Source organism: Pteropus medius, unplaced genomic scaffold (assembly GCF_902729225.1).
Source record: "Pteropus medius unplaced genomic scaffold, Ma_sr-lr_union100, whole genome shotgun sequence".
NCBI lineage: Eukaryota > Metazoa > Chordata > Mammalia > Chiroptera > Pteropodidae > Pteropus > Pteropus medius.
The window spans coordinates 2,340,031-2,360,841 of NW_024345479.1; the positions used below are offsets into that span (position 1 = coordinate 2,340,031).

Here is a 20,811-nt window from a genome sequence, read left to right on the forward strand (position 1 = left end):
CTCCTGCCCTTCCCAGACGTGTGTGTGTCTGTGTGTGTGTGTGTGTGTGTGTGTGTGTGTGTGTGTGTGTGTGTGTGTGTGGGGGAAAGCAGGCAGAGTCAGTGACTCCAGAAAAGCTCTGAAGTCTCAGTAAAGAATGAACTGCCTGGTGCAGACTCCAGCTGAGTAATTGGACTCCTGGGTTCCAGTCTCAGCCCTGCCACTCTCTGGGTGACCCTGGGCACTTTGCTTTCCCTCTAAGGCTCTGATTTTTCTCTGGAGTCAGATTTCTGAAGTTTCTTCCTGAAGAGACTTAGCTTGGCCTCAATCCCATTACTCCAGCCAGGCCTTCCTTCTTAAATCCAGAAATAGTAAGAGAGGTCCTGTTCCCTCTTCCATCTCTCCCCACCAGCTCAGGCACTGGGAATGAGGTAGGGCGCTGGAGCTAGAGTGATGGCAGCCTCTGATTTTTGCAAGTGGTCACTTTCTTAACTATTCTATGAAATCCCAATCCTGGCCCACAGCGGTGTGATGAACAGGTAAGTGACAGTGGGAGACTTTGAATATGGACCCTGAGGCTGAGACTGAATACCTGGCCTCCTTCCTTTCTCATGATCGCCTCTTAATTTTGCGTGGACCCAGACACCGGATTCCCAGGTTGGGGGTGCCTGGGAGAGGAAAGCTTAGGCCCGGCGGAGGCGGGAACGGGTGAGGTGCCGTGCGAGGTGGGAGTTGAGGGGGGTGAGAGGAGGGGCAGCTGCACTTCTGAGAAACAGCTCGGCATCTCAGCAGCCCGCAGCCTAACCCCCTGCCTGCGGCTTCGCAGCTTGCTCCTCCTGCCGCCCACGCCGCTCGGGGCCTCTCCGGGGGTCCGCAGCCCCCGCAGAGGCGGCGGCCGCTGGGGTGGAGCGACAGCTCGGGGGACAGCGGAGTGGAACCCATGGGGTGGGAAATGGAGGGGAGCATGGGTTGCGTAACACCCAGGAGTAAAAACCCACCCCTCACTCGAGGTCGGGAGCACCGGACCTCCACCCGCCCGTGTGTGTCCCCTCTACCCCCACCCAGGTACTCTCCCATCACACCCGGGGCAAGATCCAGAAGTGAAACTGCTGGGGGTCACAGCCCAGCGCCGCCGCTGCGCCCCGCCCCGCCCTTCCGGGCACTGCAGCCCTGCAGGATCACCCAGAGCTCGGGCGACTTCAGGGAGGAAACTGGGGGAGGGGAAGGGGAAGTGCCCCGCGGGACAGTCTACAGAGCACGGCCTTCTCACCCGGGGGTGCCCGCTGGTAACCACGAGTGGGAACCTCGAGAGGCGCCGACTTTACACGGGGAGCGGAGCGGGCAGCGCCTGCACTTCCCACCAAGGCCGCTGGGTGTCACTGCAGCCGCGCGGCTGAGCCGGCGCGGGCGCCAAGGGGAGGAGCGGGAGCCAAGGGGAGGAGCGGGCGCGGCCTCCAGGCAGCTCCAGGATCTAGCCCGCCGCATCCGCGAGGTCCTGCCTAGCTTTCACCCCCAGACGCCCTGCGTTGCTTGGAGGAGGCCCTCATACCTCCCTCCACCCTCCTGGTCTCTGGAAGCCGCCACCCAGCCCACTGACTCGCAGTGAACAAACTTTCCCCCTTGTGGCGCCGCTCATCGTCCTCCCGCCCGCGCAGGGACAGACGGCGCCGATCGCCAGACCCCACCAAGCGCGCCCCCTGGCGAGGCGGTCGGGCCTTGGTAGCTCTGCCGAACCTGCGCCCGCAACCCTTCGACGGCCGGGTGCCTCTCAGCACCAGCAACCGCACGCATGCCAGGTTTTTCCAGGGGGAGAGGAGGGCAGAAGGACCGACAATGGGTGCAGATCACCTTACGCACGTGCTGCGAAGCCAGAGCGACTGTGGTATGGGTCCTAGGGTGTATCCTCACTCCTACTCCAGGCTCACCTGACTCTTAGATCGAGCCCTACTCACCCAGCTGGCGCTCCCCAGCCTCCCAGCTCTTCCCTTAGATGTGTAGGACCGGGTGGCTCAGCTTGGAAGAAGGGAACCAAAAGATAGGAAACTATCAAAACTGATGGATGTAAGAGGGCTGCGGGTGAGCCAAGGCTAGGTGGAGGGAAATACCCTGGAATCCTTTGGAAAATTGGGGTAGTCCAGTAGGAACGCCCACTTCTACCACGTCCTGGATTTAACTCAGGGCAGGGGTTGGGCAGATACATGCAGAAGAACACCTGGTTGGCTGCAGCTGGGGGCGGGTGCAGGTGGCCCATTCCGACCTTGTGTACAGCTTCTCTTAGAACTCCAAGGTCGCAGGGCCCAGCTCCATTATGGACACCCTAGAGGAATCCACTTAGCGGCCCTAAAGGAGTAGCATTGGCCTCCCAATCTCTCTTAGTCTCCCTAAAACCACCCCAAGATAAATCCAATCATAGTAAAAAACACTGTTTACCATGAAAATGCAGCTCCAGCCAAACAGCCCCCCAGTGCCCAACAAAGAAAAACCTGCCCCTTCCTTGGGCAAATGCAGCCCTGCAAGGGGATGCTGGAGATCATCAGTTTAAAGCACATGGGATTGACTGTCAAGCCACATTAGGGCCTAGTAGCCACAACCTTCTCAGCCCGGATAGTACCTCTCCTTCCCAACACGCCTTCCTGTATGGAGAACATGAGGGACCCCTGGGGAGCAGCTTCAGCCCCTAGAATCACTCACTCCCCTGTGGCTTTAGACTCCAGTCTGCAACATCCAAGTCCTCTAATTTTGAATTCCCTCTTTCCCCTCCTCCCAACTCCCCAACCCCAGATGGAAGCTCAGAGTCCTCCGTCCTAAAAGGCCACTGCACACCTCACTCCCAAGCCCCAAAGCTGAGGTTCTGCCATCAGCACAGGACAGGAAAGCAGATTGCCACAGACCACAACTGTGCAAGCTAGAACACACCCTGACTTCTGCACCCACTTTTCTGTCTGCTGGACCAGATCATTGGCTAAATAGTAGGAAGCCTTTTTTTTTTCAGGTATACCATGAAACCAAACTCCTAGACGTAAAGGCAGTGCTCCCCCCAATCCCACCCCAACCTGCCCCCCAACTCCTGCTGGAACCTTTGGACTCCAGGAAGCTGTTAAAAAACTGCTTATGTAGACAGTTCAGAAGAAAGGATCCTTCCAAGTGGCGTTGGTCTCTCGTCTCCTTTTCCTCCTCCCTCAGGGTGCCTGGCATTGGAGCAGGAGGCAGGAGACAGGAGGCAGGCAGGTCACTGACCTGATGTTGAACCCTTAGGCCTGCACCAGGAGGTCCTTCACTAGTGAACTTGGAGATGCATAGATTTTATTGGACAGGATGTCTAGGGAGCAGGGAGAGCATCCGGCCAGAGCTTTATCTATCTGGATGCTTTACTCAGGGCATCCTAGGGGAGGTGGGCTCCCCTAGAATCAAACCAAACCATTCTTAGTCCCGAAAGTTGGCACCAGTACACCCTGCCTTCTACACTTGAATAGGGAGGGAGGCCAACACTGTGGCCATACACTTCTACAGGCCCACGGTGCTGCCAAAGACGGATATGTACAATGTCATGAGGCTCACACCAGCCATACTAGCCCCAGGAGCTGGGGTCTACATGTGCTGAAGGCCATTTAGGGCCAGGGCCCTGGGTGTGAGCCCTGCATCACCCTCTCTCAAGGCCTGGGTCTTCCTCAGCAAGGAAAGATCATGGGGAATTTCCTTTTCTTTTCCAAAGTCTTTTTCTGATTTCTGAAATGTTCTTTAATAAAGAAATATAATTTTTATAATCAAACCCAATAACTTAATATTGAAAAGGCAGTATCTAGGGTACCACAAGGTCCCTGCCTTCCTCCCACTAGCCCAGATTTCCTCTTAACCACAAGCCTCCACGATCCAGCACTTCCGCTATCTTTGGCAGTCCCCTCTGTTGTCTGGACTTGGCAAGTCATGCTGCAGCCTCTTTGGCAGGAGAGCAGCAACCTTCCCACATCCTCAGAGCCGGGGAATCTTATCCAAGGTCCCTCTGTGAGCTGGCTGTGAAGGGCACTTGTCCCCTACACTCTGAGCTGCTGCCTCTTCTCCAAGAAGCCAGAGATCTCAGCCACTCACCAAGGATGTCCAGCCGACAATTTCCAGTACCCCGCTCAGGGCCAAGTCAGTTGCTACCTCTAAGGTTCCCCAGCAGCCCAGGTCCCTCATAGTGGCCAGTACTGAGAAGGGAGGTTGCAGAGAACAAAGGACAGGCCAGGGAAAGGCTACATTCCACCACCTGCAAGATGGGCTGAGTCTGACCTCTGTCCCTAACCATCTATGACTTCAGGTGGGTCAGTCTCCTTTAGTCTCAGCTTCCCATTTGCAAAGTGAGAATAATCTCTATCTCACATACTCAGATTAGCTGATTGACATAGAAAGGCTCTGTCCCCTGCCCAAGGTCCTGTTTTTTGTGCACCTTAAGAGGTTACTCATTCTGACCCCTTCACTCTCACCCTAGCCTGGACCCGTAGCACCTATACCTCGGAATTGGCCTTGGGCATCCATGGCTGGCCGCAGAGCCAGCACCAGCCAGCTCAGGCTCGAGGAGTAACCAGTGATAAAGATGGTACTGGGAATCGTGGCAGGTGGCAGGCAACAGGTTGCACTGGTCCCTGCCGCCTCATCTTGCTAAAAAGAAACAAAATCTGCACCCCTCTCACAGCTGGGTTGCAGCAAGGTCTTCAGGGTGAATCCCTAGCCGGTTGCAGGCTGGAGGGTAGATGAGGCCTCTCTGCCCACCTCTAACAGGCTTGGCTCCCAGGCTGAGATTAGCCAAGGCTCCATCACGAGTGGCTGTTGGGGCTGCCAAGCCTGGCCCAAGGGCTGGCTGTGGTGGCTAGTCCTTCTCAAGGTCACCTCAGGACAACCCCCAGCCAGAGACCAGGGCTGCAGAGAAGGGAGAGGCTCTCCAAGGGAGGACTCCTCTACAGGCCACTTAGGAATTCCACCTGGAAGTCAGCCAGGCAAGGACAGCAGAATAGCCCAGACCTGGTCCTCAGACCTGAGTTGAAATCCTGGCTCTCCCACTAACTGGGATGTGAGACAGGTCTCCTCACTGGGCCGTCAGTTTCCCCACCTACAAAACAGGATTCTACCACCTCGTGCCCAATCAATCTCAAAGATCTGGGGAATCTCCATTAAAAAAAAATTATTATAGAATTTTCCAGTTTACACAAAATTACAGATCCTCATGTACCCATTACCCAGCTTCAACCAATATCAATTCATGGCCATGACTATACCCACGCCCTCTCCCCCAACCTCTAGATTATTTTAAAAACAAAGCTGAGACATCATTTCACTAATACATATTTCAGAATGAATCTTTTAAAGACTTTAAAAAAAAAATCACAATACTATTATCACACATTGAAAAGTAAATCATAATTCCTTAATATCACCCAATATCTCATCAGAGTTCAAATTTCCCCCAATTGCTCATAAATGTTTTTTAGTTAGCTAGTTTGGATTTGAATCAAATAAGGTCAACACATTATATTTGGTTGATATATGTCTAAATTTCTTGAAACCTAGAGAATCCCCATCTTTTCATTTCTTGTAAATTTTTTGTTGTTGAAGAAGAAACTGGGTTATCTGTTCTGTAGTTTCCCAGTCTGGATTTGGTAATGTGTCCCCATGTGTCATTTCACATGTTCCACTGTTCCCTGCATTTCCAATAACTAGTAGTTGGATACAGGGGATTAGATTTAGGTTCCATTTCTTGGCCAAAATAATGCCTAGTTGAGGTTCACATGTCTAGAGAGAGGGTCAATATCTTTGTGATCCGAAGACTGAGCAGCAGGTTTTGGTGTCACCAACCTGATACATTTATTACAAAGCTCCCCCATCATGTAAGAGCTAAAACTACTAAAACTCTTCAATTAGACAAAGGAGACAAAAGCATAGACTGCCATGGGCAGTGAGCAGAGGCCAGGCCCTTCGGTGTCTATGTAGGCATAAGAGGAGGTCACAGGGGAGCAGGCGGATTTATATTTTAGAAAGATCACTTTAGATGAGAGAGAAGCCAGACTCAGAGGGCTGAGCTTTAGAATTCCGTAAAGGCTTTCTGTAGCGGGTGCAACTCTAAGGACAGAAAGCAGATCTAGGGTTGGGAGAGGGGTTGTCCGTGGCAGGCACAGGGACGTGTGGGAGGTAATGGAGCCATTATGTGACTTGGTGATGGCAATGGAGGCATACATGTGTTTGTCAGGACTGATTATTCCACCAGTCAGCCCAGGGCTTGCAGAGGCTAAGGATGCTGTCTGACGCATCTGCAGTGCCCAGGCCCTATGAGTGTTATCTCCATAGCTTTAGGCCCTATCAGGGAATTTCACCTGGATGACATCCCTTGTTCATTCATTAACAAGCAATTAATTATTGGGTACCCTCTATGGGCCAGGCTCCATGCTGGGCACCGAAGACTCTCAGAGAACAAGACCACCCCTGCCCTCAGAAACATCCCGCTGACCAGTACACATGCCACTATCCATCTGACACATTCACCAAGGCCTGGTGCCCACCTCTTCTGTTGCCCTTCTCTACCCTAGCTAGCCAGATCGTGCCAGACAGAACTCACAGGTGTATCCAAAAATAATCTTTAATGTCACTAGTATAAAACAGAGCAGATCAACTGGCCTCAGTCTGTACAAAGTGTGGGGCCTAAGACCACCCGGGCTGTCCACTTCTCCTATAATGTCCCACCCAGAGCAGTGCCCAGAAGCTCCATGTAGGGGACAGGGCCACCCCAAGTGCCTTACCTTGGAAGAGGGGTTTAAGGTGAACTGGGGGGGGGGTACTTTTTGCCTCAGGGAGGCAAAGGAGAAACCTGGAGTGGGTAAACCCCCTCAATTATTCATGGTCCTGTCCCTGCCCTCCGCATCTTCCACGTCCGCCCTGGGAGTGTAGGGCTGAGACACGTGCCTGCTTCCATGCTGGTCAGAGGGCCACGCAGGTGCAGCAGTGGCGCAAGAAGCAGGGCAGGATGCCGCGGTTCAGCTGGTGGAACTCCACAAGCTGCAGCAGGTCGGTGAAGCGCGTCTGCCCCTCGTCCATGCTGAAGTAAAGGCGGCCCTCTGCCTCGCTCTGGGGTATGGCCATAGGGAAGGGGTGGTCAGGGAGAGACATGAGTTTGAGGGGATCCTTCATGGGCCAGGGCTGAGGTCCCCACTGCTTTTGCAGGAAGAAAGGAGAGCAGGAGATCTGGAGGCACATGGGGGACCCGGGGTGGAGGATGCTTCTTGGTCTCTGATGAAGACAGCAGGCTGCTGGGAGTCCTGCGTCTCCACTGCAGGAAGCTAGGACTCGGGAAGGGGGGCGATTACTCACCGGCAGGATAAGATAATGTTTGACTTTCTGCAGGTGGCACAAAGAGAGGACAAAGCCTTGTGGATTCCGTTGACTCTCCCGGACCAGGAACAGGCTGCCAGGAGAGAGGGCGACATTAGCCGAGGACACACGACGGCTGCCACCTTCACCCAGGGTCTCTCTTACCACTGGGCCTGCTGCTCTGCCCAGCCCTGCCCCTTACCCGTCTACCAGGCCCTGCTGTGCAATGAGCCGCTGGCTTTCCTCGCGGGAAATGCGTCCATGGAACCATGGTTGGGTGCGGTGGATGGCTAGGGTGAGGGAGACAGATGGGGAGTCACTCCGGGGAGGGGATCCTCATACTAACCACCCCCACCAGAAATGCTCAGAGAAGCCACACAGCCCCACCCCCGGGGATGCTGGCCCTCGCCCACCTGCACTGAGGCTCGTGCCTGAACATGGGGTGGGAAGGCTGAGACGGTGGTTCGTCTTCTTCTGCAGAGCAGAGGGGGACACGGTGGGGGTGGGGGTTTCAGAGCGTAGCTGGGATATTACCCTGTCCCCTCAAGAATGTAGAGTCCCTTTCTGCAGCTGGGGGCTTCCCCTCACCCCTCTCTTCCTCCCACTCCATGGAAACCCATATGGAGAGACAGTCCCTAGTCCAAACATGCAAGGTGCAGGCCCCTTACCCTCCAGGCATGGGCCTCCTCCAGGGCTACACTCAGAGCCTCCCGGGGGTTTTCAATGACGCGCCCAGCATGGCCGGAGAAGTCCATGGCCACCAGGGTGTTATCCGAGACACTCCTCTGCAAATGGGATGGGACAGGGAGGGGAGGGGTCAGAACAGGGCCCAAGTATCCCTGGGATAGGGCCTGGGTGCCCACCCCTGGCTAATGCCCCTGTGCACACTCACCAGGGGTGGGGACCCCACGCAGGACGGGCGCAGGTGGCGAGACTGTGCCTGTTGATAATTCTTATACAGCTGCACCCCATACTGAGGGGCAGGGAAAGAAAAAGGGCCAGAGGTCAAGCAGGTGCCAGAGTCTGAGCTGTGATACCCCCCCAGACCAGGCCTCCCCAAGAGCAGGACTGCATCTCTGCCCCTGGATAAGGAAGTCCCTGAAGCCAGAGCTGGGACTCCAGCCTTGGACCAAGAATTCTGAAAGATCGAGGCCGCGATGCCCCCTCTGGAGACTTCCTCAGAGCAGAGCTATCACTCCTCCCTCACGCCAGATCCTGTGTGTGGGGGGGTGGGGCGGCCAGACCCCATGCCACTCCCAGGGCCTCACCTTAAAGAGGCGGAAGGCAGCCAACCAGCAGGTTCGGCTCTGCTCATCCTCACTGCAGAAGATGCGAAGCCCCTTGTGGCCATTTCGAAGTTTGTTCGGCTGTGGGGAGAGGAAACTGGCTGGTTCCATATCTTTCTGCCCTTAGGACCTCCCATCCCCACGGGGTGCAGGGAGAGGAGTCTGGGTGACCCAGAGGGAGCTCAGAAGCCCCAGGTAGGATCCTGGGGACTGAGCAGCTCCCACTCCCTCCCAGCCAGGCCAGTCTTCACCTTGATACAGAAGCCGAAGTCGGTGGGCAACCCGTAGAGCTTGCGGCCCTGTGTCACCACATACACGTTGGACTCGTTCACGTCTGCTACATATTGCAGGTGCCTTGGATCCTGTGCAGCACAGGTGAACAGGACTTGATACAGGTAGACCCTAACCTCGGATTACTGCCCCCGCTCCAAGCCAGATGCAGAGATTTCAGGCCCAGAGAGGGGCAGAGAAGTAGAGCCAGTACTTAAACTCAGTTCACCTGCCCTCCCCACCACTACCTCGGGGCAGATAAGCTGGGCAGGAAAGAGGAGCAGCTGAGGGCCCAGGGGGAGAAAGGTCTAGGAGTTCCAATAGGGAAGGGGCAATACCTAGAAGGACCAGGATGCTGTATGAGAGGGGCTGGGGCTGTCACCCTCAAGGCCTCACCTTGGAGGTGCCCTTGGTGGAGTAATAGAGGCCAGACCGGCGCAGGAAGCAGAAGAATCGTTTCCAAAGCTTGCGTCCTGATCCTCGCAGCTGCAAGAAGCCCTGGATCTCTGGGAAGCTGCCTGCATTCAGGAAGTTCTGAGGCCAGAGGAGAGCAAGAAGAGCGTGAGAGGCCTAGAGGGACACACGGACGTGCGCACGCACATGTGTGCACACGCGCGCAAACACACACACACACGCACACGAGTCTTCACAGGACCCGCCTTTATGAGAGGAGGTGTTCCACATGTATTTATTATCCCCATTTAATAGATGAAGAAACTGATGCTCAGGCAGAGAAAGTGACATTTCCACAGTCGTTTAGGACCGTGCTGGGCTTACACAGAGGGGAGACACAAGACGTAAAGGCCAAGAAGCAATGGGATCCTGGGGAATTGTGACTGTGCCATGAAGTTGGGGTGTCCCCTCACCTGGATGAGGTCTTCATGGGATATGTCCGTTTGTGTGTCCAGACAGCTGGAGACCATTTTTTCTGGGAACAGGGAGTGCTGGGGCACAAAGGAGTCAGGAGTCAGGAACCTAGTGTCCAGCTTGGGGATTGTGGTGTCCTACTGCCCAGAGCTCCCCACCCCCCACACTCACTGGGGAGCTCTTGAACAGTTCATACTTGGCGAAGTTCTTCCGGAAGACAAAGCGGCTGTCTCCGCCAATGGGCCAGGCAGCCTGCACTTCTACCACCGACTCATGGTCCTCCAAGCCCCGCTCTGGGATCAAGGGTAAAAAGCAGGGTCAGCGGAGATCAGCCAGGCCTCCTGGATGAGCTACCTGCCTAGCCCAAGTGGGAAGCATTTCCTCCTGGCCCAGGCAGACCCTGCGCTCCAACTCACCCAGCGCTAGATGGGGGTGGCACTCCACCAGCCCCCAGTTCTCATCACTGAGGGCGTGAGCTCGCTGTACCAGCATTTCACATACGTAGCGCACCGTGGCGCCTGCTGCCACCTCCACTGACCGGCAGGCCCCGTCTTCGCTGTACACCTTTACTACCTGCACCCCAAGAATTGCAAATGACTTGAGAAAGGGCAAAGAGTGGTTCTTTCCCTTCTCCCACCTACTATACCCTCAGGGACCCCTGACCACCTCCACAGAAGTAGCACTATGTCCACCCCAGTCCCAGAGCACCCCCATATCCCTGCCTTCTCTTTCCCAGGACAACTCACATGGAGGCAGCTGGCATCTCGAGGGAGCAGCCCCCTTGCACTGGAGGGCCCCCCGAGAATGGGGGTCTGTGAAGAAGGACTGCAGAGCTCAGGGAAGGGATTGGGGATGGAGGGTAGAGAGGTGGTCCGCAGCTCCTCCTCTCGAAGAAGTTTCCTGTGTGGGGTGGGGAGGAATTGACTGTAAGCTTCTATGTGTTTCTCAGCATTGACCCCCAACCCCCGCTGCCCGCCCAGGCCTCCTCAGCCCAGTCACCCCATTGTACCTGCTGTTTGGAATGGGCAGAGGTTGAGACCTCTTCACCTCCCCAGGCAGAGGGACATCGGGAGGTGGGGGAGTCCCAGGAGGGGTCCCAGGGGCTGGGTACAGGTCTTCCGGGGAGCTGCTGCTATGAGGTGGAGACAGACCCAGCTCCATGACATCCGAGGGAAAAGAGGGGGCTGAATGCAGCTGCTCTTGTGCCCTTGTCCTGGGGAGAGAGACCAAGAAGTCTCAGACCTCTTGACTTCACACAGCTCTCAGGCGCCCCTCAGAGTTTACCCGGCACTTCATTACTTACTCCCCACCTCTAACTGGAGTTTCCCTGGAGCCTTTGGGGAAAGAATGAGCCCATTTTACAAAGAGGGACACCAGGTACCCGAGAAGGAAGCATTCTTGTTTCTATCACAGGTGAACCGGGGAGTGGAACCCAGTGTTGGGACTTCTAGTCCAGTGTTCTTCCTTTAGCCCCAAGTTGCCCAAGGCAAGAGCTAAGAGGGTCCCCCCACCACCACCACCATAAGCCAGGCAGCAGCAAAACAGACTCCAACGACCCACAGACTGGGGCTCGAGCTCTCAGTGTCAGGGCAAAGTGCCGCCCCTCTGTCTCTGAGTGTGAAGCACTCATTTCTCTGGGCTCTGCCCCAGGTTTTCCCAAGGCTTTGTTGCCAGACGTGGTTGCCCGATCCTGTTGTGGCAACGCCTGCCCAAGTGCTGAGTGATGAGAGGTGAGAAGGAGGTGGGGAAGGACAGGAACCAGGGGGCGGGAGGTGGGTTCAGCTGCAGTGGGAAGGAGAGGGCAGCCCCCAAACCTGTGTGCCCTCCCTAGGCCCTTCCTACTGCCCAACTTGCTTGAAGCCTCAATGCCAGGGCTACCTCCTCCAAGAAGTCTTCCTGAATTTTCCACATTCAGACCAAAAGGCTCCCAGGGCACTGTCCTGGAGCCTCCTGGACAATTACTGTGCACCTGTCTTATCCACCTATTGGTCTGAAGACATCGGGCTCTGCTAGGCAGGACCAGGGTCTTCCCCAAGTCTTAATACCCACAGGTACTGCATAGGGACCCAGGATGAGTAAAGATAAGGTAAATGGAGCAAAGATGCCACTGGGGCTCCTCCTCCACAGAAACCAAGACCCCTTGGGGGGTGAGGGGAGCTGAGACCTAGGAAGGCCTGGGAGACCATGTCAATTCCAGTCCCCTGCCTGCTCTCTGGCCAGTGTTGTTAGGCTGCCTGGGGCACCTGGGATTGACCCCCCTCCCCCAGAATGGAGCAGGCCCCTGACCCTTAAGTGAGGGCATGAAGGGATTTGGGGGACAGGTGTGTCAGGGTGGGGCAGGACAGCACTGCCTGGGGCTCTCCATTCAACCTTGACTCATCTGCACAACTTCCTGGCTTAGGAGAAACACAAACAACCCTGCCTCTACCCACCCCCTCCACTATCACCACCCACCTACCAGCCAGGAAGGAATGGGGAGGGGGAGGATGCAGGGCCTGCCTGAGGCTCATTTGACATCATCTCTTCCTTCCCACCCTTGGCCTACTTCCACTTTTCAAGTCCTGGTGGGACCTTCATCTGTCCCCAGTCCTGTAGTCCCCTCACCCAGGAAAGAGAGAAGAAATGCCTGGCGTGGATTCAGAGGCCCACCTGGAGTGGAGCCAGCCTCCCAGTGGTCCCCCTCACTCATCCAAAGAAATCTTGCGATGCTCTCTTCTGCCTGGGGCCTCCCAGGTTTTATTCTGCTGCTCTGCACCCCTAGCACCCAACACTCAGCAGACCCCAGGGACTCATCCACATCACCCCTGGGGGACAAGGATTCTCCTAACACATTCTCCTAGTGTTCTGGCCAGAAGTGTACCCTAGGAGGAGGAGTGGAAAGTCGAGACACCCAAGAAGACAGACAGGCAGATAAGGAAAGGCCCAGGGAAGGGAAAACACCCACCACCCACCACCCACAGACAGCCATGCACCAAAACACAGTGCTCCCACTCTCAACCCTCTCTAACCTCTTCCAAACGGCCCAGGTGCCTTTATTCCAGGGAAGACAAAAGAGAGGGGCTTCCTGCAGGGACTACCCCTCCAGGAAGCCAGACCAACAGTGGAGTGTCCGTGTCCACCACAGTGGAAAGAGGAATCAGGGCAGTGTTTGGAAGGGGCGATTTATATCAGATTAGACTCTGGCCTCAGAAGGTGGGAGGGTGGACTCCAGACTTGAGTTTTGGTCTTCAGATCCCTCTACCATGCCCTCTAGATCCTTTAAAGCAAAATTAGAGTGGCACAGTCAGGACCAAAGTGATGAGATGGGAGGAGGACTATGGTCCTAGCTGTGGGGCCTGGACAGCCTCCTTCCCAAGAGATCTGAAGCTTTCAAACTGGAGCCCTAGGAAATTCTCTTCTGTTGAAGAAGCCAAACCCCCAAATCAATCTGTTCCCTCATTGCTGCAAGTCCAAGCTACTGGCTTCCTCCACCGCCTCTCCAGCCCCCGTGGCTTCGGCCCCACCCTCTTTCCCGCCCTCCCAGCCTCCTGCCTTCTTGTTTACTTCCTGAATCTTGCCCCACCTGGCTGGCCCCAAGGGCGGGTGGCAGGGCCCAGTGTTCAGGGCCGATAGAAAACAAGGCCACCTTCGGCGCTTCCCAGGCTGAGGGGAGGGGCTGGCATGGCAGAGGCTTGGGCGGGGGCCTGGACGTGGTGGGAAAGTCAGGGTCTAGCCCAGTATTCCACGCCCCGCCCCCAACAAGATTGATTGTAGGGGGACAGGCTTAACCTTTGGGGGAGCTCTTAAGGTGCAGGGCCCAGGTGAGGAGGCGGGGAACCCCTATGTGACCCGGAGTTGGAGGAAGGGCCCCGACCCTGAGGCCCCGCCCACTCCCTCTCAGGATAAAACGCCCAATAGGACGAGGGGGGGCAGCTCTTTTAAAGTTTAATTTGGTAAGAATGCTAGAGTGTCTGTGGAGTTAATCATTACAGGCTGCTTGCCTTCGTGGAGGGCCCCCCAGCAGGGTATCGCGAGAGAGGGGAGAGCAGAGTCCAGGACAGCCAGACCTAGAGGGGGCATTCTTGAGTGGCAGTGGGGTTGGGACGCCTTCCAACGGCGAACAGGTGCATTCTCCATCCCCAACGTGCCAGGGAGACCCAGACCAGGACTCGAGTCTTTTTCCAGCCTATTCATACAGACAACACCACCTGCCCGCCCGTCCCCCAACACGCGCGCACATCCTGAGGCCTTGCTGTGCCGCAGACCACCTCAGCCAGCATCCAGGCCTCCAGCCTTCCGAGCCCACTTCGTTCTGAAGCTAGGGGGGACCCCGGGCCTGCCTTGCCGCCACCTTCCCATCCGAAGGCAGGACCCTGTGTTTCTGAGCACGGATACAGTCCTGAGAGACGGGAACTCTACCAATTTAGAGAATCCTTCTCTTTAACTGCCTTTCAAATTAGAAAGCCCCCCCGCCTCCCCGCCCCCCGCCACCAGCCCGCCGCGGAGACGTCTATCTTTAGTAAAGATTTGGGGAGACTCAAACTGGGATAAAACTAGGCTGAGCCAAGGGATGGAGTCATGGCAGCTTCCTAGGTATTCGGACCCCGCTCTCAGCTCGCCTTCTGGGAATGGGGAGGGGCTAGTTTCAGCGGGAAAGCCGCGTCCTGGAGGGGAGAATCTTAGATCCAATTTCCCCGTCCCCATCAGCTAGTTCGTCCAGGGGCTTGAGTGGGGTGGATACAGAGAGGGAAGGAAGGAATGGAGGAGAGGACAGAAAATGAGACTAGGGAAAGACTGAGGGCAGACAGTGAGGAGGGGACGGCATGGGACCCAGCAGGAGTCCGACTCTTTCCATATTGACCCCCGGACCTGCCGGTGCTCCCCCCCCCCAAGATGAAATGCCTGCCTTGGTCCTTACCTGGACCCTGTGCACTGGTACACCTGGCTGGGGCCGCCGGTTTAGGGAGGGAGACGCAAGGCCCTTAACTACCTGTCCCCCTCCTGCCCCCGCCCTTGGCCTGACATCACTGAGGGGGAAAGGGGAGGGGGAAGCCAGTCGGCCGCCCGGCCGCTCACCTGGGCAGCCAGCCAGCTCCTGGCCCAGAGAGGGGCACGGCCTGGGGCCCCGCTGCGGCTGGGGGGTGGGAAGAGGTTGTCGTCTGGGACCGATCTCAGTCCCCTTACCTGGAGAAACCTCAGCAGGAGTAGAAGGACCCAGGGTCCAAAGTCCAGCAGTCTAAGGACCCCAGATACCTGGACTTGATTTCAAATTCACTCCCTCTTCTCTACAGGTGGCAGGAGGGTGTCCCAACTTTGGAAGTAGAAGTAGTAGTGAGGGGATGGTGAGCCGTGTGTTTACAGGCTCCTGGCCCAAGGAAACTAAAATTATCTTGGGCAGGTGGGGGCGGGGTCTGGGGAGAAGCATGGGAGGAGGAAGCACCGAAGGGGCGGGGTCTCCCTGAAACTCTATACAGGCTGGGATTGTTTTTGCTCTTCTTGGCCTGGCAGCAGGTGCCAGGAGAGAGGCGGAGATAGTTGAACTGAACAGCCTCGAGTGTCCTCACGGCCTGAAAGGGAGGGGCTGGGGGGAGGAAAGTTAAGGAGAAATGGCTCCGCCCACTCTTTCCCATGCCCCCTCCCCAAACCTGGTCAGTTCATTGGCCAAGCTAGGGGGCCTGCTCTGGGTCCCGCCCCATGGAGCAAAGGGCACTCTGCGAAAAAGGGAAGCCAACCAGAGGAGTGCCCAGCACCATGGCCTGTCCCTTGACCTCAAACCACAGTTTGGCCACCCAGGCTTCATCTGGCTCCTCAGAGACACCCAGGGTATGTCCTCCCTTCTGAGCAAAGTCCAGGGGCTCAGCTTCTCCTTCTGAAATTGATGGGGTAAGACAGGGTCTTTTGGTGGGAGGAGTGATCTAGGGAAAGCTCTGGCCAGGTGCCAGGGGACTCCCTTAGAGCACTCATTTTAGCTCTGTCCTTCAGCACTAGACAAACACTAAGGAGGTGGGGAGACCTGGGAGGCTGAGATCAAAGACAGAGGCCACCTCCCAGCCTAAAGTGGGTGATAGTTGGGTAAACAAACAATCTCTAGGGTGATAAGAAGTCTGACCTGGAAGACCAGGAGAAGGGGCTCCAGGCTCTCCTTTCTCCAAACTGGATTTTCATCAGAAAAACGAGTATGAGTGGACTAAGCAAAGAAGTAGAGGAGGGAGCCCCCAGGGGAGGTCACCTGGGCCATGGAGCAGCTTATACAAACCACTGTAGATAATTCACTCACTCATTCTTTTATTCATTCAACTAATATTTGTCAAGTACTGACTATATGCCGGCCTCATGCTTGGTACTGGGGATCCAGTGGTGAGCAACAAAAACAGACCCCACCCTTGTCCTCATTTAGCCCAGTTTAGGAGACTGATTTTAATCAAAGAAGCATACGAGTAATAAGAAAGGACAGGTGACAACTATGCTGGGAGAATGACTCACTCAGGGAGTTAAGTTCTCTATAGAAGTGACAATTGAGCAGAAGGGAAGCTGTCTGGGACAGGGAAGTGGGTATGGAAGGTGCAGAGAAAGGCAAGTGCTTTGGACTCAGCTGTGTTTCTCAAAGTATGGCTTGTGACCACCTGCCTCGAAATCTCCCTAGGCTTGTATAAAAAACAGATCCCTGCACCCCTCCCTACCTACTGAATCTGTTGTCTCTGGGTCCAAGACCCAGGAATGTGTGGTATTGACAAGCCCTCAGGTGGTTATTCTGTAAACCAGGTTTAAGAGCCATCCATCCTGTCTGTCCAGCCCGGCAGGAACTATGGGCAGAGGCCAGACCCTGCAGGGTCTATCTGGGCTTAAGGAGAGACACAGAGGAGCAGACAGATTTATATTTTGGAAGGATCACTGGATGTTGAAGGATAGGTTGGAGAGGGAACCAGACTCAGAGGGCTGAGTGCTTTAGGATTCCATTTATATGGCTTTCTGTAACAGAAAGCAAATCTGGGGTTGAGGAGGGGGGTGAGAGGTTGACTGTAGAGGAGAACAAGGACTTGTGGGAGGTAATGGACTGTTGTATATCTTGGTCATAGTGGCACAACTGTGTGTGTCAGACTCACAGAAAGGTACATACACTCAACAGGGTGAATTTTACTGTGTATAAATTATATCTGAAATTTTTTTAATTAAAAAAAGTAGATTTATAGATCAATGGAACAGAATCGAGAGTCCAAATATAAACCCTTATATTTCTGGCCAATTGATTTTTGATAAAGGTGCCAAGACAATTTAGTGGAGAAAAGGATAGTCTTTTCAATAAATGGTTCTGGGACAATTGAATATCCAGATGCTTAAAGATAAATTTAGATCCTTACCTGTCACATGTACAAAAATTAATTTAAAATAGGTTATAAACCTAAATGTAAGAGCTAAAACTATAAAATTTCTAGAAGAAACCATGGGAGAAAATCTTTATGACCTTGTATCTCAGATATACAGCAGAAGCGCAAGAGACAAAAGAAAAAGTTGTAAATTAGACCTAATTAAAACTAAAAGTTTTTGCCCTTCAAAGGACACCATTACAATTAAAAAAAAAAAAAAAAAAAAGACTTGCCAAACACTGGGAATAAATATTTGCAAATCACACATTAGATTATGGAATTTGTATCCAGAATATATAAATAACTCTTACGAATCAATAATAGACAAACGACTCAATTAAAATTGGGCAAAATATTTGAATAGATGTTTTCTTAAAGATATAAGGATGGCTAGTAAACACATGAAAAGGTGTTCAACATCATTAGTCATTAGAGAAATTAAAGTCACAACGACATACCATCTCACTCTTACCAGGACGGCTAGAATCAAAGAGACAAACAACAAATGTTGACAAAGATATGCAGAAACAAATCCTCATGTATTGCTGGTGGAAATGTAAAATGGTACAGCCACTTCAAAAAACAGTTTGGCAGTTTCTTAAAAAGTTAAACATAAACTTACTGTACAACCCAGCAATTCTACTCCTAGGAATCTACCCAAGAGAATTGAAAACACATGGACACATAAAGATACTTCTTGAAAGTTCATAGCAGCATTATTCAAAAATAGAATAATGGGTGGGTTTTTAAAGGGAAGGGGAAACAGATATGAGAAAACATTGGTGGGAGTTTTAATTGGAGGACCCTGGAACTTGGCCATTTATGGTAAAGGGCTTTAGCACCGGATCTTCTTGTCCTCCAGCTGTACCCGGAATGAAAGTCTTGCTCCTCCCCATGGAACCAAAGAATTAGGACATGACTGGCACTTGAACACTGGAATCCTTTCAGAAGTGAACGGTTCATTTCCCAAACTGGAAACCCAAATGTCAATCAACTGGTATTGACTAAACAAAAGGTGATATATGCATATAATGAGATATTACTCAGCTACGAAAAAGGAACTACTGGTTCATGCTACAGCATGGATGAACCTCAAAACTATGCTGAACAAAAGAAGCCACAAAGAAAGGGGGGCAGGCAGAGGAGGAGGGGGAGGAGGAAGAAGAAGAAACAAAAGAAAAAAATAATATAAAGAGGCCAGAAGCACAAGACCACATATTATATCATTCTATTTAATATATGAAATGCCCAGGAAATACAAATTTATAGACAGAAAGCAGATCAGTGGGTGCCTAGGGCTGGAGCTGAGATTGACTGCAAACAGGCAGGAGGGACCTTTTGAGGTTGATGGAAATGTTCTGTAACTGGATCGTAGATGCTCACACAACTCTGTAAGTCATTGTTTTTAAATGGTTTAAAGGGATGTCGGAATGGGTGACCTGTAAGTATAATATTGTGGGACTCCAGGGAGGGAAGGGACAGAGAGACAGCCTCCATTTCTAGAGCTGCAAAATGGGAATAATGATGCCAGACAGTAGTGAAGCTGGGATGGCGGGTGTGTGTGTACATGTGATAGGGAACATAGAGCCTGAGGAGGGGGAACCCCAAGGCCTATGGTTTATGAATGCAGGAGAGAGTTAGTCACTGCCCTAGGTTATGTCTAGAGTTCAGAGTTTAAGAGTCAGAAATACTTGAGTGTGACTATATATATATATAGGGTGGCTTAAAATGTCTTCATCTTGTTAGCGAGAAATGGCAACTGTTCCATACCGTCAGCCAACCCCAGCCAACCCCATAGTCTCTTCCTGAAAAGCGCTTTGCAGTTTAAGATATTTCATCAGGTTAAATGAGGCTGTGAAGTCTAGCGGACACCAGGTGCGGGACAAGCCCTGGGGCTCGGAGAACCCGCGCACAGGTAAGGTGGTCTGAGCAGGCCCATCCATCCCAGAGCCTTCTAGCTGAGGATAGGATCAAAACGGAGCAGCAGTCGCAGCCTGCAGGGGGCACCCGCACGTAACGCGCGGCCCCGCCCCTTCACGTGCCCGCGCCGTTGCGTCACACCCGGAAGCAGCAACTGGAACAGAGCCGGCAGCAATGAGCGGGGACCTGGGGCCGACGTCCGCAGCGCCCCATCCCAGGGAGATCGAACCAGGCAGTGGAGTCCGCATCGTGGTGGAGTACTGGTGAGCGGCTGGGGCTGGTGGGGTTCCGTCCCGGACGAGGGTGGATCCACGGGAGGCCCCTCTTCTGAAACCCAAGCGGACCCCGGGTATCTTCTCCCTAGTGAACCCTGCGGCTTCGAGGCGACGTACCTGGAGCTGGCAAGTGCTGTGAAGGAGCAGTATCCTGGCATCGAGATCGAATCGCGCCTGGGGGGCACAGGTGAGCCTCGCAGAGCACCTGCCACGTCAGTGTACTAAATCCCAGCTCTACCACGTTCTAGTTTTGGCATTGGCTGTTTTAGTGACCAGCAGTGCCTAGCATATAGTAAACTGTCCAGCCAACTTGAGTCCCGTTCCAGAGGTGAGGAGGTCACAGAGGAAGTCTGTAGGGAAAAGCCGGTGAGACTGCAGAAGTGTAAGTTTGGAGAGCAGGGAGGCTTTCATCGAGTTCAAAGAACACACAGGTGACAGGCACCTCCTGTAGGTTCCTTTGGCTTGACCCAGGGTTGGGAAATGGCTACAAGTCTCTAGTGGAGCTCGTGGGGGACATGAAGGAGCTTGTGTTAATGCTAAGGAGTGTGGAAGGCCCACCTTTGGAAGACCTAACTTGCCTGTTCTCAGCATACAGTTCATTCATCCGTTTATTTAATACCAGGGGCCTTTGAGATCGAGATCAATGGACAGCTGGTGTTCTCCAAACTGGAGAATGGGGGCTTCCCTTATGAGAAAGATGTGAGTATTTGCAATGTTGGAAATATCTCTGGTTCACCCCGCTCCTACAATGCATCATCCTATTCCACATCTCTGCATTCTAGCTTATTGAGGCCATCCGAAGAGCCAGTAATGGAGAACCCCTAGAAAAGATCACCAACAGTCGTCCTCCCTGCATCATCCTGTGACTACCTGGGATTCTGGGTTCCTGCTCTAGTCTGGAGTCCAAGCCTTGGTCTTCCCTTTGGTCCTGCTAAGGGTTTTCCATTGCCTCTTCCCCTGGTAGCTAAGAGACCCTGGCCTCCCTTTTTGCCCCTTTGGATACTGGGAGGAAATAGAAACTTCTATGGTCTCAGGGGTGAGAGAGCCTCTCCACTGACACTTCCACAGCCACCTCAGACTGATCAGTGCTTCTCAGGATCAGTGCTCACAAAAGCCCACTCCTCTCTCCAGCCTAGCCATACCTGTCAGATGTTACCATAGTCCTAATTTATTTTTCACTAGTCCCAGACAATGTCAGCTATTGGCAATAAAGTGGCACTACAAACACCTGTGCCAACTATTGTGTTTTTATGTCCAGTCTGGGAGTATGTTGTGGGGGGAGGGCTGGGGGGAGCACAGAGGCTGACCCAGCCTTTATACCACCAGGGTGGCTGTGCTGGGTGGGTGGGCCTTTTCTGGATAGCACCTCTAGTTCAGTGATCTGTCATAGCCAGGCAAAGAAAAGCCACACAGTAGACACTGTCTCTTCTTTCCTTCACTCCTCCCCCTATTCCCCCTACCCACAAGGAAGAAATTAACCCATTCTGGTGGGTGGCCTTTCAGAATTTGGTTTTCTAAGCAAGAATAATTTGGTTG

General features: G+C 53.7%; 2 protein-coding genes across 4 annotated transcripts; one reads left to right on the forward strand and one right to left on the reverse strand.

The window, feature by feature from the left end:
* Positions 1–6,568: 6,568 nt before the first annotated feature.
* On the reverse strand, positions 6,569–15,103 carry GRB7 (growth factor receptor bound protein 7). Of its 3 annotated transcripts, none has more exons than XM_039873603.1 (15): positions 14,901–15,103; positions 10,747–10,950; positions 10,484–10,637; positions 10,154–10,310; positions 9,909–10,030; positions 9,737–9,814; positions 9,267–9,404; positions 8,852–8,962; positions 8,583–8,681; positions 8,207–8,287; positions 7,983–8,099; positions 7,728–7,788; positions 7,517–7,604; positions 7,315–7,408; positions 6,569–7,071 (listed from the first exon to the last, which is right to left on the reverse strand). In XM_039873603.1, the coding sequence occupies exons 2-15, from the start codon at positions 10,896–10,898 to the stop codon at positions 6,925–6,927; spliced, it is 1,599 nt and encodes a 532-aa protein (XP_039729537.1). In that variant the 5' UTR covers positions 10,899–10,950; positions 14,901–15,103; the 3' UTR covers positions 6,569–6,924. The 3 variants fall into 3 exon arrangements, with proteins under 3 accessions (XP_039729537.1, XP_039729538.1, XP_039729539.1); XM_039873604.1 differs by lacking the exon at positions 14,901–15,103 and adding an exon at positions 14,635–14,850; XM_039873605.1 differs by lacking the exon at positions 14,901–15,103 and adding an exon at positions 12,746–13,176.
* A 3,246-nt stretch (positions 15,104–18,349) lies between these two features.
* MIEN1 (migration and invasion enhancer 1) lies at positions 18,350–20,502 on the forward strand. The gene is made up of 4 exons (XM_039873606.1): positions 18,350–19,263; positions 19,365–19,462; positions 19,898–19,974; positions 20,058–20,502. Exons 1-4 carry the CDS (start codon positions 19,175–19,177, stop codon positions 20,139–20,141), a joined length of 348 nt encoding a protein of 115 aa, XP_039729540.1. The 5' UTR covers positions 18,350–19,174; the 3' UTR covers positions 20,142–20,502.
* Positions 20,503–20,811: the final 309 nt, after the last annotated feature.